The sequence below is a fragment of the Stegastes partitus genome, unplaced genomic scaffold (assembly GCF_000690725.1).
Source record: "Stegastes partitus isolate 25-593 unplaced genomic scaffold, Stegastes_partitus-1.0.2 Scaffold107, whole genome shotgun sequence".
In the NCBI taxonomy this organism is placed as follows: Eukaryota; Metazoa; Chordata; class Actinopteri; family Pomacentridae; genus Stegastes; species Stegastes partitus.
This window is the reverse complement of record NW_007577838.1, coordinates 463,714-491,398: the sequence shown is the minus strand read 5'-3', so window position 1 is coordinate 491,398 and position 27,685 is coordinate 463,714. Positions and strand designations below refer to the sequence as shown.

At 41.2% G+C, this 27,685-nt stretch overlaps 1 protein-coding gene across 1 annotated transcript; it reads left to right on the top strand.

The window, feature by feature from the left end:
- The first annotated feature begins 23 nt into the window (after nt 1-23).
- On the top strand, nt 24-26,735 carry tbx21 (T-box transcription factor 21). Its single transcript, XM_008277790.1, has 6 exons — nt 24-863; nt 14,440-14,594; nt 18,701-18,822; nt 19,395-19,553; nt 20,192-20,253; nt 20,601-26,735. Exons 1-6 carry the CDS (start codon nt 316-318, stop codon nt 21,415-21,417), a joined length of 1,863 nt encoding a protein of 620 aa, XP_008276012.1. The 5' UTR covers nt 24-315; the 3' UTR covers nt 21,418-26,735.
- The last annotated feature ends 950 nt before the right edge of the window (nt 26,736-27,685 follow it).

Sequence of the window (27,685 nt, the reverse complement as noted above, 5' to 3'; positions counted from 1 at the left end):
GGTTAGAAAAGCGAGCATGTGTTTGAGTCCCTGGTAGCGACTCCACGCGTCAAAAAAGACAAGACAGTCACCTGGTCGGCTTATAAATAAGTTTCTAGATAAATATTCTAATAAGATCGAGCGAGGGATGAATTCAGGTCTGATCCTCTGAGCGGCACAGACCGAGTTTAAATTCTGTCAGTGCGCTTTGGGTGAGGACAAAAGTCCACAGTGTTGTTTTGTGATTTTTTTCCCCTCTTTTTTTTTCTTCTTATTCAGCTGGACGCCAGAGTGCAAACTTATGACATTTGACACCGCCCGGGAGCGGGGCTGCAAATGGGCGGCATAGGTGGCAACCTCTACCTCAGCATGTTGAATGGGACTGAAACGCAAACTTTCGGAAAGAACGCCGACATCAGCAGTCACCTCCACCGCGGCGGCAAGGATCTAGCCGAGTTTAAAATGGGGATTCAGGACGCGAGGTTTTACTACCCGGACTCTGTTCAGGGCGGCCAGGACGCTCTGACTCTGCCGTACCACTCGGAGCAGGCGGTGGGAGGGTACGCGGCGCAGCCCGGCAGGTTTTACGCACAGACCCTGAGCAGCTGCCCGTACGGCGGCGTGCGGTCTCCGCCGAGGAGCGCAGCCGGGCAGGGCTACATCCCCACGGCGGGAGACGGGTTTCCTACAAGCGGTAAAGACGTGTACTCTCCCTCCCCGGAGAATTACCCCGGCAGCTTTCAGCACGGCTACCAGCGGCCGCCTCTCTACCCTTTACCTGGGCTACAGGTGTGCGGCAAGACTCAGGCTCTGCTCAATAACTACCCGCTGTGGGCCAAGTTCCACAAGTTCCAAACCGAGATGATAATCACCAAACAGGGGAGGTAAGTCTGACTGAAATAAAATATCTCTCTGCTTCACACTAATAAAACTTCACCAACTGGCACTTGTTTTTTTGCAGGGAAATGGGTGAAAGAAATTAGAAATTTCGCTGTTGTACCTTAAATTTTTACATATTTTCAAATTTACGCATTCACCCAGCAGCTACACAACAGCAACAGCTTCAATTTAACCTAACAGACACTTTTCCCGTGAGAGTAAAGTAACTTGTCCTTGTGGTGGATCACTTTTACGCATCTTTCAGCTCCTGCACTTCATGACTTTGCGGGCATCTGCATCACTGGTCAGCTGACAGAGGTGTTGGGAGCTTTGGGGTTTTAGTTGCCATAATGATCAGACGAACCACAGAAACCCTGTTTATCACATTATATATCGAATTATCGCTTTGATGTTTGTGCGTAAAAATGCGTAGTCGTGTTTGGAACATTTTAAAGTGTGACAACTTCAAAGGAATTCAACTGGGAAGAAGTTGTACAATTTAAATAAATAATTAAGAAGGGTCTCAATAGATTTAGAAATTAGCCTTCTTTGTGTAATTAATTGCAATTTAAAATGCATATGTAGTTGTTGGGCGAATTTAAATTTGGACGAGAGATGTTCAAGAAATTGGAAAGCGGAGCTGCAGGCTGAGCTGCTGCTTGACCCCAAAAGTCACTTGTGTGCCTTCACCTTATCACAGCTCAAAAAAAGGTGGGGGGTGGGGGACACTTTACCTGCTTGAAAGAGAAAGAAAAAAAAAGAGTTAGCGTTATTACTGTTATTTTTGCTTAGTCACTGAAGGTGAAACTTCGCCTCTGCTTAAGGCTTTTCATCTTTTCCACAGAATCGATAAAATCCACGTCCTCTTTCTGTGTGCGTAAAAACAAAATCACATCCAACTGTCTTCTGATGATGATGATGACACCCAGAGGAATAAATGCTTTCCTCGAAAATTAAACCCCAACAGTGAATATGCAGGTTTAAAAATACTGTTACCGAGGCTGTGATTAAAAAAACATGCGAGAGGCTGCAGCAGCAGGTCTCAGCGGAGCAGAAAGCTCCTGACCTGAGAGGGAAGAGACGCCGCTGCCGGGCCCCTCTGATAGGTCACCGAGCATTAAGGCGCAGTCATGTCGATGAGGATTAATTCTCTAATATGCGACACTTGTGTTTGACAGAAGGTTTCAGGCCATAAGTTTCTCATGGCTCGGATCTGTGCACAGAAAACAATTGCGCTGTCACATAATAGGACACTGATATATTTCCATTGACTCCACTGTCTGATGAAGCCTTCATTTTTTTTAAAAATTTAAATAAGTTCAGTAAAATTAGAATTTAAATAATCCTATAATTACAGTCACCTCTAAAACTTGATTTGGTGCGTCTTTGTCCATTTTACGCATTTTGTAGAGTTTTGAAACCTGCTTTTAAATCAAGAATTTCAGTTTCCCAGCTGCATGTTCAGCTCTTGCAAAATATTCCCCTTTGACCTTAATGCAGGGTTTCTGTGCTTTCTGCTTGGTTGAAAGAACTGCTTGGAGTGTGGTTCAGCCTCATTTTTAGAAGTCAAATAGTGGATTTCTTGGCATTTGTCTAAACTTGAACCAAAAAAATGCAATATTTGTTGGTAATTGAACAAAAATCAAAATATTTTTTAGGTTGTGTGGAGTTTTCTTTTTTCTTTTTAATGCAAACAAAGATTCAGGTTGCAGATTTGTATTTTATTGCATTATTTTCATCCAAGTGTGTGTGTGTGTGTGTGTGTGTGTGTGTGTGTGTGTGTGTGTGTGTGTGTGTGTGTGTGTGTGTGTGTGTGCATCTTCTGTCACTTGACATAACCAGTTGTGGCAGTTTCCTCTCCAGAAACGCTCACTGTGGTCAGTAGCTATTATCTATCCGCTCATGTAATTAAAAATACGTTTTATTTTAAACAGGCTAATTTCAGTGGCACCCTCAAGAGCAAAGAAGACACATTCACACGCAAAACACCTGAACAAACACTAGCCACAATAATAACAGGGTCTGTGAAATGCGCGGAGGTGTTATCCTTTCCATAAGCAAGTTTTCATGTCGTGCAAAAACCACAGACCTCATGTTGCGAAAATTTCAAATCCTGACAATGAAAACCTTCGCTTTCTTTCATCTCTCTCACATGAACTGCAGCACAATAAGCGATGGAGGTGAGACTTTTTGAGACACACACACACACACACACACACACACACACACACACACACACAAAAGAGAAAAAAAAATCCTGCAAGATTTTGGAGAAGTTGAGCAAAAGAACACGGAAAAATATCAATATCAGAGGCGATGCCCTTCTTAAATTTTCATCTTGGGTTCAGGTGCACACAATAATTTTGCTGTGATTTTAGAGAGGGTCTGCAATGTTAATCAAAACCCTGGTATCTATAAGAGAGAAGGGTGAAAGAAATTCTAGAGAAATGTAGAGGGAAGGGTCAAACACCACTGAGGCTTTAGATGGCCACGCTGAGGAAGGTGAGGCGCCTTTGAAGTTCAGGAAGTAAAAGACTAGATTCTCTTTTTTTTTTTTTTTTTTTCTGCTTTCTTCAGCCTCCACTAGACGCTGGCTGTAAAACCTGACAGATCTTCTCAGAGGCTTTGCTCGTGTACCACACCTGGGCTTTGAAATCTAGACACATTTTCATTCACTCGCGGCAAAGGAGGGCCGAATTCATCTGCACTTCTCATGAGCTAAATTCAGATCACCTCACCGGGTCGATGTCGTTTCAGGCCGCCCTCGGCTTGTGTTCGACTGTCGAGGCAAAGTTCACGTCGGTGCTGCACAGCGGGGCGGAGGTCAAGCAAAGTAATAAGGAAAAAGGCAAAGAAGGGCACTTAGGGGTCAAATGATGGGACTTTTTTTTTTTTTTTTTGGTGTAAATTCAAGTGAGTAAAGCTGAAAAGAGAAAGTGAAGCTTTTTGTTTCCTTGAGCTGATCCTACACCTGGTGTGATTCTTGGTTTAGATATGAGTCAAGAAGGCAAACTTTTCCCTGCAGTAGTTTCCAAGAAGCTCATGTACTTAAGGGGACTTTTTTCTGGAGAAAACAGTTACACATTTTTAAAATAAGCACAAGGACAACTGAATTTGTAGATTATCGCCTCAACAGATTGAACCAGAGACGGACATATTGTTCCGTAGATAACAAAACCCCACATAGAACACCTTGACCACACAATATGTGTTCTAGGAAGGAGACCGGACTGACTAAGTTCTTACCATGAAAACACCTTTTAGGGACATAACGAGCTAAACGTCAGACTCAGAGGAATCATGCTTATCTGCTCTCTCTGCTCCACTGACTCCAAACATGTATCGGTCTGATGTCTGGTAGTTTTTGTTTTTTTTTTAGAGAGGAAACAATCCTTTGATTTATTTTGCACCCATGAATAGGTGGTACTGACTGCAAGGTTCTGCTCTGAGTAGCTAAAGAGACAGTTTCATGCAGGATTACCAAACCAGAACATCATGATAATCTCCCAGGTTTGCTCTTACAAGACGTTTATCATTAGGAGGGAAAATGAAAATGTCTCTATTTTATTTCACTTTTCAAAGTAGCGAAGTCATCGATTTGGAAATGATCACTTTGCATCATCGTGGAAATGAGAGTGGGCGTCGTGCACATCGCGCTGGGCTGCAGGCATTTCTGCTAAATATGTCATATGCGACTATAAATGTAAGAATTTTTATTACTCTCTGTGCAAGACGTCTTTTTGGGGAATGTTTGGAGTCATGTGCGTTCATTTTCTTTCTCTCTCGCTATGAAAGCAGAAGTGGGACTATTTCAAGGTTTTAACAGTATGACCTGTCACATCCTGTTCAGCTGTTTATGTGTGTCTTTGCAGCTTTTCGCAGAAACATCAAGTGCCAATATTTTCAGACAGCTAAATGAGCACTTCCTCTTACCTCCTCTAATGACTGAGTGGTTCAAGTCCACCACATCTAGAGCCGCAGGCCTGCTGCTGCCAGCCTCAGCTGTCGTTCACTGGTGTTGCTCTATATCTGATCTCTGAGAGGGTTCATAAAAATTACAAAGATAAGAAAAGTGAAAAAATGTGCTGCTGATTTATTGTGGGGATAATTAGATGCAAAACATAAACTGTGACTGTTTGTCTGCAAGTTTGGTTTTTACTCACTGTTGGATAAATTGCACAAAAAACAATCAATTAATCCCACAATAAGTGTCTAACGCATAAAAATATAAGATTAAACTGCACCACAGGACTCAGGTGTTGTCCTAAAACTACCTCAACAATCCACCATCCTGCTGTTCCTGCAAATACCCACCAGAGCACCAAAAGGGAATTAATCCGCCGCTAAAAATAGTCCCCAACAAATACGCGGTTTACTCCAGTTTGAGGTGCTCAAAACCACAGTGTCCAGCTGTTCAAAAAAGTCTTCTGCTCTTACTATTAAAAAAAAAAAAGTATATTTGTGACCTATTTTAAACACTCACTCTAAGAGTTCATGGCGTCGAGGCAAACCAGTCGGAACACATCATCGGTTGGGGCCTTTTGGGGGGATTTCTTAGCAAGAATTTTAAAATAACTACAGCTTTATTCTTTATAAGGCATGACATCAATATCAGATGACATAATGCCACAGTGCTCAAGTGTTGTCCTCAAACTACATCAACGATCCACCATCCTGCTGGTGCAAATACCCACTAGAGACCCCAATGTGTATTCATCCACCACTGAAAATAGTCCCAAAACAAATACACTGTTTACTCCACTTTGATTAAAAGCTCAAAACTCCAGTGGCCTCTATACAAAAGATTCTTGTTCTCTTAGTCTTTTTTTGAACAAAAAAATACATATATTTGTGACCTATTAAAATATTTACACATTCACTATAAGAACAAATGGCCTTGGGGCGAAACAAGTCACTGGTTCTGGTCTTGCTTTGGGATTTCTTGGCAAAAATGTAGAATAACTCCAGCTTTATTCTTTATAAGGCATGACATCAATATCAGATGACATAATGCCACAGTGCTCAAGTGTTGTCCTAAAACTACATCAACAATCCACCATTCTGCTGGTGCAAATACCCACTAAAGCATCAAAGGTGTATTAATCCGCCACTGAAAATAGTCCCCAACAAATACACTGTGAGTAACATTGACTCAAAACTACTATTCCAGTTGTTTAAAAAAGCATTCCTCTTTTTTTTCCCCAAAAATATGTACATATTTGGGATCCATTTTATATGTTTACACATCCACTATGAAGACAAATGGCCTTGAGGTGAAACACATTATCGGTTTTCGTCGTTTTATGGGATTTCCTGGCCAAAATGTAGAATAACTGCGGCCTTAATCTTTATAAGGCATGAAAATCAACAGTATCAGATGACATCCTACAGTCTAAAATGGAAATTTCAGCACCTCTAGTGGCTGCAATCCTCTGCAATAAGTCAACACAGAACGCAGAGTGTCTGCGTGTTAAAGAGTGCTTGTGTCCGGCAGCAGCTGTAGACTGGCATGTTTTCGTCACAGATGATCAAGCGCACCCACAGTGACAAAAACTGGACCTGAACTCCTGTCCGGATGAATCAGCAGGTGCGCTCATGTAGAAAAGTCCTCTCCCTGGTGAATACCCAGTTCCTCTCCTCCGCTCGAGCTTCTGCCTCGCATCCTCCAGGACAAAAAGAAAAAAGAAAAAAAAAAACCCACCACCCCTCCCTGCGTTCACTCCACCCTCTGCTCTTTCCTTTTTCCTTTCTCTAACCTCCGTTTCCCCCCGTGGTTTCCCCTCCCGTGTCCTCCGTCTACCCAGCCCCCTTCCTCTCTCTCCAACATCCACACAGTTGATTTTGATTTTGGGTTTTTTTTTAAATGTCACCGTCTCTGTATTACTGGCTGGTTCACCACACTCATCTGCCTCGGCGGTATTTTGTCTGAAAAGGACTACGGTTATGAGTCTTCCTGTGCATGCACACCTGGATAGGGCTGAGGGAAGCGGCAGACATTTGTTGTTACTGTCAGGTTTCTATGAATCAGAGTGGCACGCTGGCAGCTTGGTTAGGGAGTCTGTCTGGTGGATGCATCGCTGCAGGTTTTAGTGTTTGCTCCAAAGAGATCTGCTAAAACGAAGCAGACAGAGCTGTTTTCCTTGTGGTTGTAGCTGCCATGTAAAAATAAAATCATGCATCTGTTGTCAGAATAGCTACTGTGCCCTTCTATACCACCACGCCGCCACCACGCTGAAAATAACTGCAGCTTCTTTCGGTGAACTTTGTACAGAAAACCTAAGAGCCACCCCCGTATGCAAATCGCCCCTCTGTGTTGTGTTTTCTACGGTTTCCCCCCTTTTCAAGTTCTGATTTCCTATAAAAGCCCTGATTATAAGTGCACTGACAATATCAGTGAGGGCAAGACAACAAGTTTTTTAACTACTCTCTAGATTACTCTCTGGCAGCGTGGGTGGATGGATCCATTCATACGCTCAGCAGCAGCACAGTTTCTGTTTTCACTTGTATTAAACACGGCAGTGGAAGAAGAGCCCTTTCACCTGTTCTTTGCAAGCCACTAAAGAGCTGCTGCCACGATTGTGTTTCACCAAGAACCATGATTGATTGTTAAACTGGACTCACCATGTAGCCAGAAAGACCCAACTGGGACCGTTCACTGAGGGGTTTTGTCTTACCGGCGAAGGGTAAGAAGAGTGTCGGTGTGCTGCGAGCATAAAGAGGTATCATTAAAAAACATGAGCCAGAGCATGTTTAAACCTCCTCAGTGCTTTTTCACATAGAAAGTTTGACTTTATTTTTTTATTTTTGCAAAATTCACAGAAAATTCAAAAAATGCACGCAAAGTTCAAGATTCGTAACTCCACTAGCAGGAGAGTTATTCTTGCATAGCTTTTAAATTAAATCCTTAATAATATCAGAGGTGTTGTGCAGCGCCCCCTAAAGGTCACGGTTGCATTTCCTCCGTTCAATAGCTGAAGCCTGAGCTGTATTTTTTGTAGCTTGTACACCCTCAGCTGTGGCTGTTCAGGCACCAGTCTGCTCCATCGCAGCTGGAAAACATAACCAGAGGAGCTGATTCACCAGTTCTGTCATCGAACTGACCGAGGCTACAGCTGCGCTCGCAGCCAGCGGCCAGAAACGTTCTCAGCTCGGCCTTTCGAAAAGGATTAATGAGCGACAAATGCATAATGTAAAGTGTTGAATCACCACCAACAACTGTTTGCATATTAAAACTGGACTGTACCAACATAACAACTGTGCATGTGGATCAGAGAGAACGCCAAAGTTATCGCAAGTGGTTGAGAAATAAAAAATATGACCTATAGGGGGCGCTGTAATGCTAAACTGGGTGTTGTTGGAAAATTCTAAGTAATTGTATCATTGTTTTAATCCTATTCTCTGTTGTTTAAATAAAAATGTAATTTTAGACTCGTGAGAAAAAAATTGAGCCCAATCACTTTGCAGAATGCAGATTATCTTTCAAAAAACAACAGGTACAACAGGTACAGTGTTATCTTGTGTTGTACATTAACAGAATATTAATCCTAAGTTTAACTGACTAATATTTATGGTGCTGGCTAGCCAGGGTAGCGCCGTTTACATGTTTAGTCAACTGCTTACTCATATTCTGCAGAAATGTTATATACAAGCAACGTGCCAGATGTGATGAACCATCTTCACTCTAAAAAACTAAAAAATGTCTAAAAAAACATTAACAATTCCATAAATGACATTGAAAAAAAGTGCATAACTCCATGCAAAGGTATCCCTTAAATGTTGTCTAAACAATAAACTGATGTCAATATATAACATTAACAACAGTTAATGCCATTTTATCTTAATTTTAAATATAAAATGTGTATGGAGACAGTATATTTTTCCATCAGGAATTCATGATTTAGTTCATGGCTCGTGCAGTTGTGGATCTACAAGTAGGCTGGTTGCCGTCTAACAATTTTGTACTAAAACAAACCAATTTGACCAGACATCCAGCACCAACTTTGTACTCGCCAGAATTTAATCCCTAATATTTGATACCCAACTTTAGAGAATTCTAACCACCTGTACTTAAAATTAAAGAAAAAACAGATGCCTTTTAAGAGTATGTGATAACTGACGTGTGCCAAACCTGACAGCTCTCGCGGCTAACTTTTAAACTCATTACTTCGCTGTAAATAAGCACACGTATGTGCACAGATTCAGGCAACACACACACATATAAACCTCATTAATGGAGACAGGCCCTCCAGGTGTCGCTGCAGCCTCCAACTATCCGTCTCTTTACACACCTCACTTGGTTTTACACCGTTAAATGATCCGACCGCTTCAGGGATGAAACACTGAATTTCAATTAGGTCCATTTACATTCAGCTGAGACAACAGTTCCTGTAGTTTACCTAAACAGCGCTGCATGCAACATGAAGACGTAATATTATCGCCTCAGAATGAAGTACACTGTAAAAAAATGATTTTTTTAACTGTATTTTTTTTTAACAATTTACTGTTATGTCACAGATTTTTCCTGTTTTGTTAAATTACACTTAATGAATAGTAAAAGTCACAGAAAAAAGTCGTAATTCATGTGTAATCAGTACAAATCAAACATCCACATCAAACATTTCTATTTATACAAATAGTAATTTGCTATTTTAAAATTTCTGATTTGGATCAGCAAAAAATTATTTCACACATATTTTCCATGACTCTAAAGAAAATGTATTTATATTAAGAATTTAAAATGGTAAATTATTTTGGTATTTTATGATTTATTTTTCCCTGTTTTGATAAATTATAGATAACAACGAGTAAAATCCACTGGAAACGTATTATTTTACATGTTGACTGTAAAAACAAAAACAAAAACAAAAAAAAAGGTGCAACCATAAAATGGCATAGTTTGATTTTTTTTAATAGTCATTTTTATCTTTATGTTTTTGTCTTTACAGTTTTGGAATTTTGTATTGAACCATTGCTGCCAGATTTTCACAGTTTCTTTACAGATTTTATTATTTTTTTTGTATAATTACATGTTTAACCTCCTTTTTGACCAAGAGAGCAACATGTTCATGTGTTTGCTGCCGTCACTGCACAGCATTGATCAGACAGACATTAAGTCCTTTTTATTTGTTTTTGTTTTTTTTAGAAAATCATTCAACACCACTTTTACTAAAACTGCATTTAAAAATACAGATTTGTGCCGCTAACACACTCCAGGCAGCACATGTAGTAAAAAATAAAGCCTCTCTATTCACATTGAACCAGTCAGAGAGACATAGGGCAGCCAGATCTGCCCATCACTCGTTACAAATGCTCCATAGCCTCAGGAGCTGTTAGCCAGTGTAAAACAGCTGGGCCAAATGTCAAACATGTTGCCCTAATTTATTCACACCGACTGCACTCTGGTGACCTCACATGGACCCGCTGCGCATGACAGTTTAATCCACATGCACACGGCATGGGAGGATATAGGAAATCAATTGGTCAGACTCTGTGGCCTGTATTTGTACTTCGACAGTTTGGGAAGCGCGATTAAGCAAGTGGATGTTAGTAATAAAGACCGAAAGTAGGGGGGAAGCAGCTAGCCCAGCATTTTTAAGCTTATTAAACAAACATGGTAGAACTTGTTAATTAGTGAACCTTAGAGGCAAGCTTTTTTATTGTTTCAGATTCCCAGACCTGCATCACGTAAATGGTTCGTCTCAGGAAATAGACGCACGAAGAGTTCCTCGTCTTACAAGGGAGGTTTTTGCAGCAGTGCTTGTGGCATTGCTCTACAAAAGGGCAGCGTGTTGTCTGCCAGATTTGGGTCATTCAAAAAACAACATGTATTACACATTTGGCGTTACAGTTTTGAAGATCACTTGGTTACTTGTTAAACTATTTGTAAAATGACTTCTACTTTGCAACATCACCTGAGGTGCATCGTCTTTGGGCTACTTTATGCAAATCAGGTTTGTCCAGGCAAATCACTACCTCTGGAAACTCCCAGAGAAACTTTTAAACAGAATATTGCTGATTTAAACTGATGCACTGCTTATCTCTCACCTCAAATATTTTTAGAAGCACATGTCCGTCATCTATTTCTACAACATAAGAGAAAGTTTCCAAGCGAGCCGCCATGTTCGACCAGTTGAAATCAAACAGCCGAAGAGTGAAGCCTTCATCCAATCAGGTGGCTGCATCTGATTGGATACAGAGCATCTGTCAAACATCGACAGCGACACTGCATAGTGGTACATCCATCAACCCCTTGCATCCAAAGATGCCTCTGTGGACACCGTGCCAACATCACTGTGGTTGCTGAATGTAAGAACAGTAATGCGCCATATTACTGCATCACCAGTCTGACTCACCGATGTGGTTTTTCCGTCTGTCTGCCATTTGAAGCCACACATTTCTGTCTTTCTCATCTCCTTCCGCTATCTGGTTTGTAACTGTTTTCAAAATCCCTTTCTATGGGAATCAACTTTGCTAGTTTTTCAAAAGAATTAGCAATTTTAATGACAGTGCTTGCTTCCCTACATGCAAACGTTCCACCAAAACAATTTCCAGGGCACCAGCCCCATCGCTACATCCTGAGCTCAGCACTGCCCAGAAGAAATGAGGTGCATTAGACCATTCTCTAGCACAATGCAGTGCTTTGGAGATAGATCTGGTTATTCAAGACGGACAAATGTAATGTGATTACAACACCCCCAGCACACATCAGCAGAGCCCCATTCTTATTTACACTGAAACATCTCAATAACTATTTGATTTTACACAGACATTCATGGTCTCCAGTGGATGTATCAAACCCATTCTGGTAACCCCCCTGATGTCCCCTTTTGCACTACGAACAGGTAGACGCTTTTAACAAAACATCTTTATAAATATTGGATGAATTGGTCTAAAACTGGGTACAAAATCTTAACAGACTGTCGTGATCCTTTGTGTTTTCATCTTGCACCAATTCAGCCAAATCTGATTCACGACCAAAAGCTGACGAGTTGACGATTCCTGTGGTTTGTGCCAAGCAGCAAATATGAACCCTAAACCTACAAGAACAACATCTTAAAACTCCAAGGATGCTCCAGATTCTTCATCTTGTTTACTGGAGAACACATCAACACAATCCCTTCATTATAGTAAACTCTGCTCACCAGCTGCTTTCATATCTGACATTAAAGAGAGCATCAATCTCACCTGACTCATAGCGAATTAAGCAAATAAGCCCAAAATGTTGAGCCACTGCGAGATGATGCAACTGAGTGAAAGCACGGGGGTAAATATGATTCCCCCGGAGAACGACTGTAACATTCATGTTGTGATGTTTAGTGTTGTTGGAACAGTGCAGCAAAGTGCTCCTCTGTCAACACTGCATGCACTCCGGATAGTTAGTGTATACATAAATGTCAGCAGGGTCCGTCTGTCATGGCACGTTTGTAGTTTTGTGTATTCATGGCCCACATCTTGTGTCATTTTTTTCCTTCGTCTCCTGCGTCTCGTCGCCGGGGTCGTGGACCCTGGGACGCCCTGACCTCCCGGTTACCTCGGCTCACTGTAGACCTCAGTGATCAAAATAAGTTAAACATGTAAAGCTCCCAGCTATCAAGAGCAGCTTCTGGGGCATCTTTTATTAACCGTGGCATAAAATATTCACCCACAGCGTCAGTCGTCCCCTCCACCTCACGTCCATTACTCCAGCTCAGATGGTAAAGAAACAGAAAGAGTCTTGTAGTCTGGAGATTCACCGATATCCTTAAAGCGCTCTCATAATGCTGCCGTTTATATATCGTATGATTTTCCCAAACCACATTGGGTTTTAATGGTTTCTTTATAAATATACGGTTGGTCGAGGGTAACCAGAACCCACTTTTTTGACAGTGACGGCTACAGAAGAGAGACGTGAGTTGTACAAATCAGGGCAAACTGTGCTAAATGATTTAAATGAAAGCCCTGTGTTAAACATGTCTGACTGGGAAAAGTGGTTTTATTGCATCACTGTAAGAATGTAGTGGAAGTGACACATCCTTATTCAATAACGTCATGTAAACATGCAAGTTTATTCAAATTCATTCAAGTTAATTCAACTAAATAAACCAGTCCAGATCTTAGAAACAGCAGCTGTTTTGACTTGAAGTCCTTTGAGTTAATACGACAAACTGCAGAAATGTAGTTCACAGCATTAGAATCACTCTACTGATATTTGCAGACCAAGTCAATATCTTAAACTCTTTATCGTGTTCCTTAAACCATTCCTATCCTGCTGTGAGATACATGGTCTGTTTAAGCAGGTGTCGGCTCACCTCCTTCCCAAACTGTTGCCACCTCTTAACCAGCCATGACATGCTGCAAAAAAAAACTGGATTCCAGCTTCTTCCGTTGCTGCGTGGTCCAGTTCTGACCCTCATGTCCTCATTATAGGAGCTTGAACATGAAGAACATGGAGACTCTGACTGGTCTGCATCCACACAGCTCCATACAGCTTTCTATCACCTGCACCATTAAAGTTTTTATCTGGTTGTGCTGCAGCAGCTCTTCTGTGGCATCGAATCTTCATGTTCCTTGTGCATTGTTGAGCCTTGGGCGCCCACGACTCTGTGGTCGGTTCACCGGTTGTCCTTCTTTGGGCTGCTTTTGGTAGATACTAACTAATCTGCATGCCAACTCTCCACAAGAGCTGCGGTTTTGCAGACAGTCCAACTCTCTTCTAGTCTTCTCAGTATGGCTCCTGTCAAAGGTTCTCAGATGTTCACTTGCTGCACCTACCAGCAAGTGCCAATGCAACAAGAAAATCAATGTTATTCACTTCCCTTGCCAGCAGTTTCCTACAGAAATATTGCATCGTACACAAGCTGGGTGTCTGTCATACATGCTAGATTAAGTCATGATTGTTACTCTTATAATAATGAAAACAATGCAAACCATCACTGAAGGTTAGGTTCAGTTTCACCCTCTACCTCCGCACATGTATAATTTAACAAACCACTGAGAGCCTCTTCACGTCGAACGCTACTTAGAGGAAAAAAAACGTACACAGAAAGCAAATCTGTGTCATTTATCAGCACGACTGAGCAGATGTTGGTTAAACTTAGCATCTTATATGTGTTGACCTTGTTTTCTGAAGTTCGGTTACCTCGACTTAGCTTGAACCGTTGTTCAGGCTACATTTACTTAACCCACATTTTTTACAGTGTTTGTATTTTGCACTGGTTGCAAGCGTGCCTGCTGCAGTTCCTGTGCTCACTGATAAGACGTTATGCGAGAAAAATACAGTATAATGTTAATAAATCCTCCTCGAAATGGTTGTACATCAACAAAAATGCACAATTACTCCAAGCATTTGTCATTTTTCGGCTTCAATTTGTTCAATTTTGAAGGAAAATTATGTCTACATTTGTTCCTTGTCTGATCAAATTTAAACTAAGACATTTTGGGGGATATTATCAATACAACAAAGTCATGCCAATGCTTTTAAATGTCATTTAACTTTAACTACATGATGAGGTTTGCTTGCATTTCCAGATTATTGTGGACAAAAATGCACAAACAAATCTTCACAAAACTCTGACTAAACGTGATCTTTTTGTGTCTATTCAGGAGGATGTTCCCCTTTCTGAGCTTCAATATCAGCGTTCTGGATCCGTCGGCCCATTACAACGTCTACGTGGACGTGGTTCTGGCCGATCAGCACCACTGGAGGTACCAGGGCGGCAAGTGGGTCCAGTGTGGGAAAGCGGAGGGGAACATGCCAGGTACATTTTCAAACTATAACACATAATACATTACAACTCCAGTCCTGTTAGACAACTTTCGTTAATCGGGGGACACTATTTCAAATTTATAAACACTAGAACTCAGCTACAGAGGGCTGCAGCAGGGGGTGGAAGTGACTTTGAACGTATTGATTTAAAAAAAAATAAAATAAAATGAGCAATAACAGAAAATGGCAGTAGTAGTTTGAGTAACTTGTATTTTTTATTAATTTAATTTTATGCTGCTTTAAACTTTACCCCACCACATACCATAGAAACCTACTCAACTATGTTTATTTTAAGGCTAAAGTAACTATTTCTTTCTCAAAAAAATGAATTATGATTTCTTGTTATTGATAAAACTTCTCAGGAAAGCAGACGACATGAGTCCCACGTTAACCAGCTGCAGCGTTAAAGTGACACATGCTTAGTAATTTAATCTAATAATCACATATACTGTATTTTACACTATAACAGACTGTCCTGCATGATAAATATTTTCACTTTTGCTGATAAAAAGTGTCTCATTGAAAGCAGCTCGTCCTTATCATTAACGTCAAGTAATGATAAGCTGAGGATGCAGTTTGAAGTTTACTAACATCATATCTCTCTCAGAGTTTTTTTTAGTCATCTTTCATAGTGTAAAGTTGCTCTGATTGTTCATCAGGCTCTTACATTACAGAAACTACCTCAGTCATAAATGGTATTTTCTGTTTTCTGAAAAGCTCAAAGTCTTCCTGATGCTTCCTGAAACTAAAGTGCTGATTAAAAACCAGAGGATTAGAACAAAGTGTGGTCAGTCAGTGAGAAGGCGACAGGCCTTCAGCACCCTTCGTGCAGCGGGGAAGATCTTGAGGATGTGGTTTATTTAGCAATTTGTAGCACATCGACATGCACACTGTAGGGAAACCAAGGCGTGCATCGTGATGCGCCAGGAGCCTGAGAGTATTTCGTGGACATATCGGTACTGACTCTGTTGTTGTTTAAGTCAGCAGCTTCTCTGCACATCGCACAGGATGTGATCGAACAACACAGATATTATACTGCACTGGAACACTTATTATGTTCAACAGAATAATCACTAGAATTATCACATTTACTTTAGTTCACAGTAGATTCTGGTGTGTTTGTTGATGCTACCCTTTAAATTAATAAATAATCAGAAATCCTGTTAGAATATCAGCAAATATCTAACAACATAATGGTATTTTAGCAGATTAAAATACACTCACAGAATGGTGTCATTTCCTGGTAACAAATTGTTAAAGAACTATTGATGATAATGTGGACATTTTTTTTTTTCAGATTTAGCATTTATTTTTGCATCCAACATGTAAATGATTAATTTTTATGTACGATTTTGTTCGATATCGCCTGTAATTTAGCAAAACTGTTGAAAGTAGCACTTTAAAGCAACATGAACCATTTTCAAAATCCTTAATATACATTTTTTTCTTTCAAATAACAGCAAATGTCTATAAAACACTGATGCTTGTGCTTATTTAAATACAGTAAAAACTGTTATTTTATCAAAACTTTGACATTATGTACAATATTAGTCTTTTTTTTAACTTCTAACAATAAAAAATGTATTCACATTAATTAATTAATTAATTGATCTAAGTAATTTAACAAAACAGGGAACATCTATAAAATAACTGTACATTGTTTAATAACATCTAGTTTAAAAATAAGAATTCATTTTCTTACATTGAAGCCCATTTCCAGCTATAGTCGCTTTATGGAACATGACGATAACAACTTTACAAGAATTAGTTATAATTTTCATGCATTTAGAGAGTTTCCAAATATAAATCTCAAAGAAATACATTAAGTAACACAAACTAAAACATTTGAGCACCAGATAATACAACGTGAGAAGAAAAGCCGCTTATTAGAAGATGTTTGGCACATAAGTGGCTCCGTAGCCTCACTGCACCTCTTCAAACATTTGGAGCATCTGTGCAAATGTTAATGTACTTGTTGATGTTGTCTGAGGGAGGTTCGGGTTTCGGCTGCAGCTCGACTAACATATGGGCTTGATTACAGATGTATCACGTGTATGTCAACAGATAAGTAACAAGAAATTCGGTAGCAGCAGCTTGTTGATTTTCAAACTGCAGAATGATTCTTTACTCCATGTCTCTCCCAAGAATATTGATATCAGCCTCAAACATCCATGAGCAGTCAAGCTAAAGTTTCATCCCTTCAGTATCTCCAGCATCCTGAGCTAAACTCACCATTTAAAACCTACTGGATAACATAATATTTTTGCATAAAAAGTCAGCATTTTGGAGATGCATCATAAACGAGTCATATTCTGACAGGCTAGACCAAACCTAAAACCCAGATCAGCCTCCACAAACTAGGCATTTTTTATCACACTTCTCTGCACAGCAACTGCAGAAAGCTGCTTCATCATCCTAAATGCATCTTCCAACAACATGCTCCTCTGTTTACTGATTTTATTGATCTACGATTGTTTTATTTTCCTCTAAAACTCTATGAACACAGCAGAGTAAATCATTGCCTCTCAGTTATGCAGAATGTCAGAGTTGTTTTTTTTTTTTAGATTTTTTTGAAGGGAATAAAGAAACTTTGATGGAATATCAGGATTCTATGCAAACACATGAGTAGTTCAAGGACTGTTGGAAAGTTGAAAATCCAATTGTACTTTTTGTTTTTACAGTTTGTGGCTCTAAAAAGTGTGTAGTGTAGTTTTGGAAATTAAAAAAGAAAGAAAGATAACATGCCTTTCAAACACTTTTTTAGGATTCAGCAGGTTAAAAATACTAAAAACATCTTTTTAATAATTTTGAATATGACAAAAAACGGGAGTCAAAATTTTTTCAACACCTGTCAAATCAGACATCCGGAACACTTTTAAACGCCCCCAAAGTGTCTAAATTAGTCAACAATTGCACTAATGCTTCTCTTGATTAATTTACGACACATATTGTTCATTTCAGCTCCTCGTTTCTCCTTTATTTCTACTTGATTGTGTGACGGATTGAGATTTTCAATCAACACTGGACTTGATTTTCTCTCCGTTTTACATCTGCCTCAGTGTCTCCGTTCCCTCCTTCTTCCTTCATTTGTTATTTCTACTGATTCACACTTCAGCAAAAAAAAAAAAAGAAATCAGAACAACAGCAACCAGATTACTGATGACAGACAAACCACAATTGTATAAATGAGAAACACTATAAAGGTGTTGTCACACTTATGCCAGGGGCTGTGGAAAGGTGACTGCTGACACGCTACAGTTGTGGAAACTGTGGTGAAACAGCTTCACTCAATTAGATTTAATAGTGCATTTATGTGGTGCACACATTTAAGGTTAGCAGATCATTGTGGTAATGCTGTGAAAAATCTGGCGCCGACACCGAAAACGTGCACGGAATTAGAACAATACCATCCCTACAGGTACAATATGATGGAAAAAGGATGTAGATTTGCACCAAATCAATTACATCAACTTTTTTTCTCAACATGCTAACATTTCTGCAATTCATATATTTTTTTGAGTTTCTTTTTTGTGTTATCTATAAATTATACTCTCCAAATTTGCTCATTTGTTGAAATCCTTTCTTTTTCCCCTTGCTGAATATAGACTATATGAGCAATTACATTTGGATTTATTGCAATCATGATGATGATCGGCTGTGAGAGAGGAAAGGAATTTGACTGTTCAGCAAACATACAGGAAAACATGCAAAACGAGGCATCGTGTGGAGTTTTTAACTGTGTTGTGGTCCGTTATTTTACTTTCATTTAATCTGTTTCCACCTTAATGTGGCTCCACAACTCTCGAAATCACAAAACTGAAGCTGTTGGCTTCATTTGGCCGATTAATTCTCACGTCAGACTCAGAAATATTTAATCATCTTGTTTGAAGTGAGAATAAATTTGCAGTGTCGTGATTTAAGCTGTTAAACATGTGAGTCCTGTTACAGCGGCACAGTTTAAAGTATGAACTAAATCGCCTGAGTGGCAGGTTTAGTAGCTTTTTCTTTTTCGATTCGAGAAAAACAGCTACAAGCCAGAGCTTAGTTGGAAGATTCACAGTTCTATGTGCAGCTCACGCTTTGCTTTGCTGCTTGCAGGGAACAGGATGTACATGCACCCCGACTCTCCCAACACAGGAGCTCACTGGATGAGACAAGAAGTGTCGTTCAGCAAACTCAAGCTCACCAACAACAAGGGCAGCACCAACAACGTGGCACAGGTACAGCACGGACGTCTGCTTTATGTCTTGGTTAAAGCTGCTAATGATTAATCACCAGCTGTTTTTATAATCAATTAAGACATCTGAGTAATATTTTAAGAAAAAAGAATTATACATTCATTTGATTCCAGCTTCTTAAATGTGACTATTTTCTAGTTTCTTTACACTTCTATGAGAGTAAACTGATTTTTTTTTAGATTGTAGATGTCATCTTAGGCTTTGGGAAATACATTTTTCCAAAACTTTCTGCCAATTTATAGACCGAACAACTAATTAAACAAGTAATCAACAACATTAATTGCAGCTCTCGTCTTTGTCTGGGTGTTTCCATCATTGCAACGTGTGCATTCAGTGGCTAAAACACTTCCAATTAAATCCAGGAATCATATTATGAACATGCAACACAACTGCTCTCTCTTTATGTGTTAATTACTGCTATTGCATGCAGTAACAATTTCCTGCATCTTCTGTCTGTTTTCTACCAAATTAAAGTACAAAATCCTCAACAGATAATCTTTGAAATGACCCTGTTGTTATACGAGATGTTAGACTGTCGCTGTGCCTCTGTGCAGATGATCGTCCTCCAGTCGCTCCATAAGTACCAGCCTCGTCTTCACATCGTGGAGGTGAAGGAGGACGGATCGGAGGACCCCTTCCTCTCCTCGAAAGCCCAAACCTTCATCTTCCCCGAGACTCAGTTCATCGCAGTTACTGCTTATCAGAATGCAGACGTAAGTCACCTCAATTGCAAAAAAAACTTGTTGCAAATCATCGTGATTTAGTGTTTTGAGATTTGTAGCTTTTTTAAAATTTACTATTTATGGTAATAATCATTGATTTCTTTCACACTGGAGCCACATTAACTCCTCTCAGAACTTCCGCAACACCATTTTAGTGATGTCTGCAGTTCAAAGATTCATGTCAGAGCCATGTTTTTCCCCGTACATACGTCTGACATCAAAAATGCATAGACGCTAATTTAATTCCTACAACCAGCTGAAAGCGTCAAAACGGGCAGCTATACATCGCAGGTTCATCGAGGAGTCACTTCACCTCAGCTGACCTGAGCACAGCAGCTCTCTGCTCTCCACTGTGTGCCGTCTGCACTATATCTGTAGCAGCTGCTCCAATACATTGTGTAAGAATCAGTCCATGCCAAGGCGAGATACACTTGTACATGTGCCCACACGTTGCCTGCTTCTAAAGATGAACTCTTTCCAATAAGAGGAGAAAACTGCATGTTGGCCTCATGAATTATTAGTCTGTGACCTCCTCTCTCCTCTCTTGTTTCTTCTACGTGGTTGCTCACTCCTTCTCTTTTTCCTTTTGCCCACGTTCTCTCTTTGCCCTCCTCCTGTTCCCTACACAGATCACTCAGCTGAAAATAGACCATAACCCCTTCGCTAAAGGTTTCCGCGACAATTACGACACGTAAGTAATTTAGAAAATAGCTGCGTTTGTGAAAGAGACAGTCAACCCTCTGCTTTCAAAGAGGCTAAAGGAGATATTTTAATGTGAACTTTGCATGTGCTCATCATGAATAGTGAGACTGGATCGCTGCCACTGCTTAAATGTCCTCAGAGCTCGTGTCACCCTTTTAATATTGGAATAGATGCAATTACTGCGCTGCTGCTGAGCGAGCATGCTGCAGTAGAAGGGTGTGAGGGGCTGTGAGATGTTTGATAGTTGTTTGAGGTTTGGGCAGGAAATAACACCTTCTTTTTTTTTCCTCCTCTTCTCACACTCTCTTCTCTTCCCCTCCTCCTCCCTCCTGCTAGGCTGTACGCTCCTCCCGACTCTGATCGCCTCACCCCCTCCCCTACAGACAGCCAGCAGCTGCTGCCGGGGAGCTGCTACCCTCAGGGCTACCTCCCCGAGCAGTACATGAGCCCCCTGCCCCAGAGCCGCTTCTTCGGCCGCGAGCCCCTCGGCATGAGCCAGCAGCACAAAGACCCGTCCTCCAGCCCCAGTCCACACAGCCGCTGGTACCTGCCGCCTCAGCAGGGCGTCGCCCCGAACCGGCTCGACTTCACCTCCTCCTATGAGGGGGATTTCTCCAGCAACGGTTTCTACAAGCCCTTCCCCTTGCAGACGTCGGCCCACCATGCCCTTAGCTACTACCCAGACCACCCGTTTGCATCTACGAGCGTATCAGGAGCCACCTCGGCCGCCTGGAGCACCAGCCGGCCCACCCCTCAGTACCTCAGCCACCCCGGTAAACCCGGCCCCAGTCTAGGCTGGTTCAGAGCTGGGCTGGTATCATCCTCGTCTTCCTCCTCATCGTCCTCCACGTCACCCGGCAACCCCCGGCTGCACCCTCCGTCGCTCCTCGAGTCCCTGCAGCCGCCCCTGCTGCAGGACAAGCCCAAAGACAGTGTGGGGGTGGTGGCCGAGGACCCCTGGCTCGAGCCGCCCTCTGTGAAATCAGACTCGGCCGACTCGGGCCTGTTTGAGGGCGGCGTGGGGGACAACAAGAAGAGGAGGGTGTCGCCCTACACGTCCAGCACCGAAAACTCCCCGCCCCCACGCAGCGGAGAGGCCTGTGAGAAAGACAGCAACAGCGACGCAGACTACTACGGCTATTACACCCACTGAAGACCTCACACAGCAGCACAGTGTCTCCCAGCATCATCCCACACCGCCCTCACGGACACACACCAGTCTGTCCAGTCAGGTCACGACGACGGGCTGCGGCAGTCTCCAATTCTGCTGTAGCGCAAACCTCATCTCCAGTCACGCCATAAAGTCAGATCTCAAAAGTGTAAGATGATTTACAGGAGGAACTTTCAAGGTTACTGTCAAAGTTAGCATTGAACGCAAGTGGATGTGACTGGGACTCTGCCCCGGAGTCACATAAACACCAAACAGACCTGTGACTTCCGCCTTCGAAAAACATCTGGAGATTTGAAAAGAAATGATCTGCATATCTGCTTGCTGACAGACGCCTGCAGGGATTGTCTGTTCTTTCTGCATCAAACACTCTGTCTGTCTCTTCTGCTCTGTCTCTTCCTTCTCACCCTCAACCATTCACACCTACTCCCACAATATGCTCACGTTCGCGTCTCCCGATGAGCGGAAATTACCTTTTGCACGCACTCGCGCCGTCGTCCCCCCACCGTCCAATTAGGCCCCAACACGTTTAGCGCAGCTCCCACTAGCGGCGACAGAGCGGCGCTGCAGGCCGACAGGGCAGAGGTCAAAGTGTTTGAACTGATGTCAGGGCATTAAGGCAGCTTAGCGAGCACATGTTCTGAAGTAAAGCTAATCTGTCTCAACCACGTCAGGACAACCTTTTGTGTGTGTTCGGCACATCGACAGCAGAAATAGCAGCTTGTCTACGACCGGAGGCAACATATCTCACGAGTTTAAGGGAAAACTGACGGGAGTGTTAAATAATCAGAAAACGGGTCGCAGCTTGTATCTGCAGAGTCTTTATAAAAAATAACTGATCTGGGATTATAAGTACAACAGAAAAGAGCACATCTGGGTGTTTGCAAGATAAAGTAAAGTTATCAAATCTATTTTAATAACTGTTTGCGCTGTAATATTATCAACCTTGTAAGGCTAAAAGCAGAGTAAAAGAAATGCTGGTTTACAACACCAATAAGAGGAGCTTTTGAAGTAAAAGGGGAAAAACACCTCATGGAAGACTGTTTTGATCATTTAATACTTGTTTTTGGTCACTTGTTTTTTCAGCAAAAATGCCCAACTTGCTGGTTGCAGCCTCTAAAATGTGAGGATTTGCTATTTTTTCTTTTCTAAACATGAATATCTTTGAATTTTAACGCACCAGTCAGACAAAAAAAACATCACAAGGCCTCACTTTTCACTTTTTCCCTTTAAAAATATTGACTTAATTTATCAAGAACATAATTTGTAGATTAATCAGTAATGAAAATAAGCACTATATGGAACATTTTTACCAAAAGGCCCAACTTACGTGTTGTTTCTGAAGCTTACAGTCACATCTCGTGGCCTATTTCTGTGGATGGGAATGTCCAGTTGACATGGAGGTGAATTAGATGGTACCCAAGGATGGTTTCACATACGAATGTCCTTGCTTGTACTCTCACTCCTTGTTCATGACTTCCTCCAGCTTGATGCTGTGGCTAGAGTTCATTCAGTCTCTTGTAAAGGGAACTTTGCTTTTGTCTTTTCTGCTTCAGTGACTACTTACAAACATTTATGTGCATCCAGGAGGAACATCATCAGTCACACAGTTTGGTAGCTTAAATAGATTTAAGCCACTGCTATACCATCTGCAGAAAGCCCAAAACTGCATGCCTCACCTGGCCTGCAACCACACATGGCTGCTTTCCTTCCTGTTTAAAATGCAGCCCCATTACAAGTGACTGCCTCCTAGTGTACCAGAGGCGTACTGCACCAGAATAAACACAAATAATAAGCTGAATGGCTCCTGCACTAACTCCTTGTGCCTCATCAGTCATCAGTGGCACTTGTTGAGTTCATCTGTCTTGATCTTAAAGGCATCCTGGGTACATTCTGACCTCTAGCATGCTCAGGAGTTCACATATTACATATGACCAGCGACAGTGTCACACTTCTCCATTCACTGGCAGGTGAAGGTGAAGAAGAATGCAGTCAACAATGCAATGCAGGGTTCAAAATATTCCTGGCTTTGCTAATGGGTTTTAATAAGCAGAATAAAAGATGCATTCAAATGCAAAGCTACACAGAAATGTGTAAAGATTCACAAATCGATAGATAGTGTTTGGTAGAATTGTGCAGTTAAGGCATGTTCAGTAGCCCCATATTACATTTTTGTTTGTTTCAAAGGGCCAAACTAGATGGAAAAGTGAAAAACTGGCCTTAGAGAGAAGATTTAGATTCAATATTTGCTATATATTCAGGCATTCGTGGTTTTAACAGAAGTAGTTGTGCAAAGACTGAAAAAAAAAAGTCTCCTTTTTCACCTCCATGCAACTGGACGGTCACGACCTGAAGTGCTTATAAATATCTGATTAGAATTCAGAAGGTTGCAGAAATGGTTGGACACAGCTTCAGCGTCAGAAGACTGTGTGTAGGAGGAGCGGGGAGTTTCCAAAGTTAATAAACTACGTCTATCAGTTCTGAGGAAGCATACGAGCAGCTTTAAAGCGTAAAATTAGTCCTTACTTCACCGAAGCTCTGATGTGACGAGATTGCATCATTTAGAAAGCCCCTCAACGCGCCACAATTAGAAACACTGATGCCAGTCTGTGTGTTTAGATATGTCATAGGAGTGGGCCAGACTGTGGTGGGTGAAGGACTTTTTGAAGCAGCTTGTTTCCACTGAGTTGGAGGTAAAAGATGTGAGCGTTTGGATCAGCTTGTCAAACATGCGGCGGCTCCCTTTGTTTTAATTCATTCAGTCAGAGGCACTTTTTGTTTCAGCTTTGTGGTAATTTGAAGACATGGATGAGTGATGGGCTTCTTGGCTTGGCCAGCTGAACACCAGGTTGGTTGGATAAAGAATTACAGCAGCTCCTGTCACCACACAGAAATAAAACCCACAATCAATACCAGCCCTGAAATCTGGAAAACAGTTTTGGCAGAGGCAGGTGTGACAGCTTTAATATCACACGAACAAACTGTTAAACCACATTCAAACTGCCTCCTGAGTTATTTTCACACCTAACTGTCAAAATAAGATAAATTATATAATGCTATGGTTTATGGAAAAACGACTGATGAGCCTCCAGGTTTTCCCCAAACCCCTGCAGAGCCTGAAAGTGGGTCAGCGAGGATCCACCTGCAAACAGACGAGGCGCTGTCACCCTCAGCCCGTAATAAACAGGAAGCTCAGAGTGACCAGACAGACACTCTGAATTTCCCCCCAAGTCTTCGGGCCGATCATGTGGTGACACCGGCTGACAGAGGCCCGGCTCGCGGCCCGGTGACAGAAATGAAGAGTGAGGCTGCAGTCGGCGCTGATCAGAGCTCTGCTCCTCAGTCCTCACCAGGTGTGCTAATGGCCTCAGACAACACTGGGGGTGACGGGCGGGAAGTCAGTGTCGAGCCGGCCTGCTTAGGTCCTTTCTGAGGGAGACATGCGATCATTTATATAGGTTTGCATTGCTGCAGTCTTTAAAGGCTGCAGATTAGATGATGGAAGCAGCAGCACCGATGGTCTGTATTGTCCCATAGAGACAGAAATCCAGCAGATTTGGTGAAACTTAAGACTTGAATCTGCCACTAAAGTCACCATATAAAGACTAGGATCCAGTTTAATGTGCAATTTGGTGAAAAAATGCAAAGAAAAATATTAGAAATTCATTTTTTTCAAAAGTAGCACCACATAAACAACCTCCACTGAGCAGAGTAGCAACCTGTCTGGAAATCTTGTGACTTTAAATCTACCTTCATGTCAATAAGGAAAATCTTTAAACTACTTCACTGGTTCAAATAAGTCCACAATCTGCATAAAGAACATATTTTCTTGCAGATAATGTATTTTCTTTGTGCGCTGTTGGTGTAGTACTTGAATATTTTTCTAGGTTTTGTGCAAAGTCCATGACAATCATAAATTAACAGCTTTAAAAAATAACAAAAGCATAAATTTAACTTCTTTTTTAAACTTCAAACTCTGTTTTCTCAGATTTGCTGTTTCTGTAGTTCTTGTACTTGGCCTTTATAGGACAGAATACTGCAAATGCTGCTGTGTATTTTCACATTTCTAAGCTTCAGTAACTATATTATGAACAACCAGGTAACAAAGGATTTACATTCAGCTTAAAGAGATCGTTTGACACATTAACATAAAAGCACAAATTGTTATTTAAACCTTCACTTTGTAGAGCTCAAACTTACACATTGTGGGTTTTTTTACAGCCTGATTCCAGTATTTTAGATGCAACCATTGCAGATTAGGTTTGAGACACTGCACAAGCTGCAGAAACAGTTCACTTACTGAAGAGAATATGAAAAGTTCTACTGATTTTACAGCCTCCTGTTGCTGTTGTGCGTTGAACAGGTTGTAATCCTGACTTCAGTATTGCTGTTTGCCTTGTTAAGGTTTCACAAAGACTCTCACTGGATCCACTGGAAGTTACAAACAGCACATAATGTTCATAAAACGTTCTTAACGTTGATGCAAAAAGGGCAAACCGTCTGTCCTTTATCTGAGCATTTAAGTAATGAAGAGCAGAATGGATATATTGTATGATCAACTGATGGGAAAAATATGTATGATGCTTGTGTAACATTTCCAAAAGATGTACTATTTAAATGTTTGTGTTGACACCTGCCAGAGAAAGAGGTGGCGGTTCTTAACGAAGCTGTAACAACGGACGATTCGTGTTTTAAGTGCAATTAATAAATTAGTTTAGAGTTAACGATGGCGCTGCAACAAACAGCAAAGTTTCACCGGCCTGTGGACGTTTATTTTACGTGCTGTGGTTTACGTGGTTCACTGAGTGACTGCAGTGCAGGATTTCACATGGAGCAGCAGCAGAGATGCTTTCAGACACCTCAGGAACGACCCCTGCTGGATATCTCAGCTATTACAATCAGCCAACCAACCCCGACCCCCGATGTTCAACCTGTAATACCTCCATCTCCCATCAGTCTGTGCTTCCCTCGAACTGTATTTCCAGAGATTTTACTGTATAATATAGAAACTGGAGGAGTGAAGAAGGCAGACCAGACAGCTGAAGCAGCAACAAGCATGTTATTTTATTTTGTGTGTGCGTGTGTGTGTGTGTGTGTGTGATCTACTGTATGTGCACTGTTCGTGTCGAGGGAGATCCTTCGACTCCTTTCTTTAAGAGCTTATAAATTGCAATGCAGAAACAAATAAGACTGAAGATTTCTGAATGGGGAAAACAGAAACTGTTATTTATTAAAGGTGGCATAAATGTGTACTGTACTGTTGTTTTTTTATTCATGAAAATAAAGCTTACACATGAGAAATATCCCGACTGCTTCGTCGTTATTTAACTAAAATCAAATTTCAAAATGCTGCATGTGCGATTTTAGATTGTAAATGCCATTTGAGAGAAAAACCTTTCTATACACTGGACATTTGTGTGCAGTCAAGTGTATATAATATTGAAAAAAAAAAAAACCACAGTTGTGATGTTGACAGTTTAATGAACTGTATAAATACAGCGTTCACATGTTTCCAACCAGCTGGATGGTCATTTCACTATTAATGACATGAAAATACAGTAAAATACATCGTCTCCTCCTCGTTTAAATATGTGTCTATGCTCAGTGTTCATAAAAGAAATTTAAAAACATTAAAATATAGTTTTTGAGGATGTCGCACCATCAAGTTTTCTATGGAAGCAATGACACAAGATATTTAGGCAGACACCATCTTACACCATAACAGTCATCTTCAGCATCATATTCAGGTCTAACGGAGTGAAAACCACGGGTATGAAGCTGGATTATTGCTGGACTGGTAGCTAAATGCTGTCAGTAAACTGTAGCTGAGGAAGCAGGACTCCAGGGTTTGTAATAATGTGATCGCAGACAAATTTATCTGGGCATTTGCACCGTGCACACTAAAACACAGGATTTCTCTGCAGCACAATAATACATGATCTGCACTAAACCTGCAATTACTCATTTTTTAGACATTTTGGGGCAACAGAACCAAATTATGAACCAAATATAGACATTGTCTTTCATTTAGAGCATGTAAATCAATTTTTTTGGACTCTTTTTGCTCCGTTTTTGGTCTCCACCATCTCCTGAGGGAAATATGAAGTTGTTAGCTGCTAAATGCTCCACTGTGTTGACCAGCTCTTCTCTAGCTGTGTCTGGATGTTGCTTAGTGTGGAGCAGGTCATGTACAGCAGCTTTTTACTGAGTTTTCTCACTGAAACGGTCGATGGTTGCAGGAGGAAGCTCACGA

Coding starts and splice junctions, on each gene's coding strand:
- tbx21 (XM_008277790.1), top strand. CDS start 316: ATGGGCGGCATAGGTGGCAACCTCTACCTCAGCATGTTGAATGGGACT. Junction 864..14,439: donor ATAATCACCAAACAGGGGAG/GTAAGTCTGACT, acceptor GTGTCTATTCAG/GAGGATGTTCCCCTTTCTGA. Junction 14,595..18,700: donor AGCGGAGGGGAACATGCCAG/GTACATTTTCAA, acceptor TGCTGCTTGCAG/GGAACAGGATGTACATGCAC.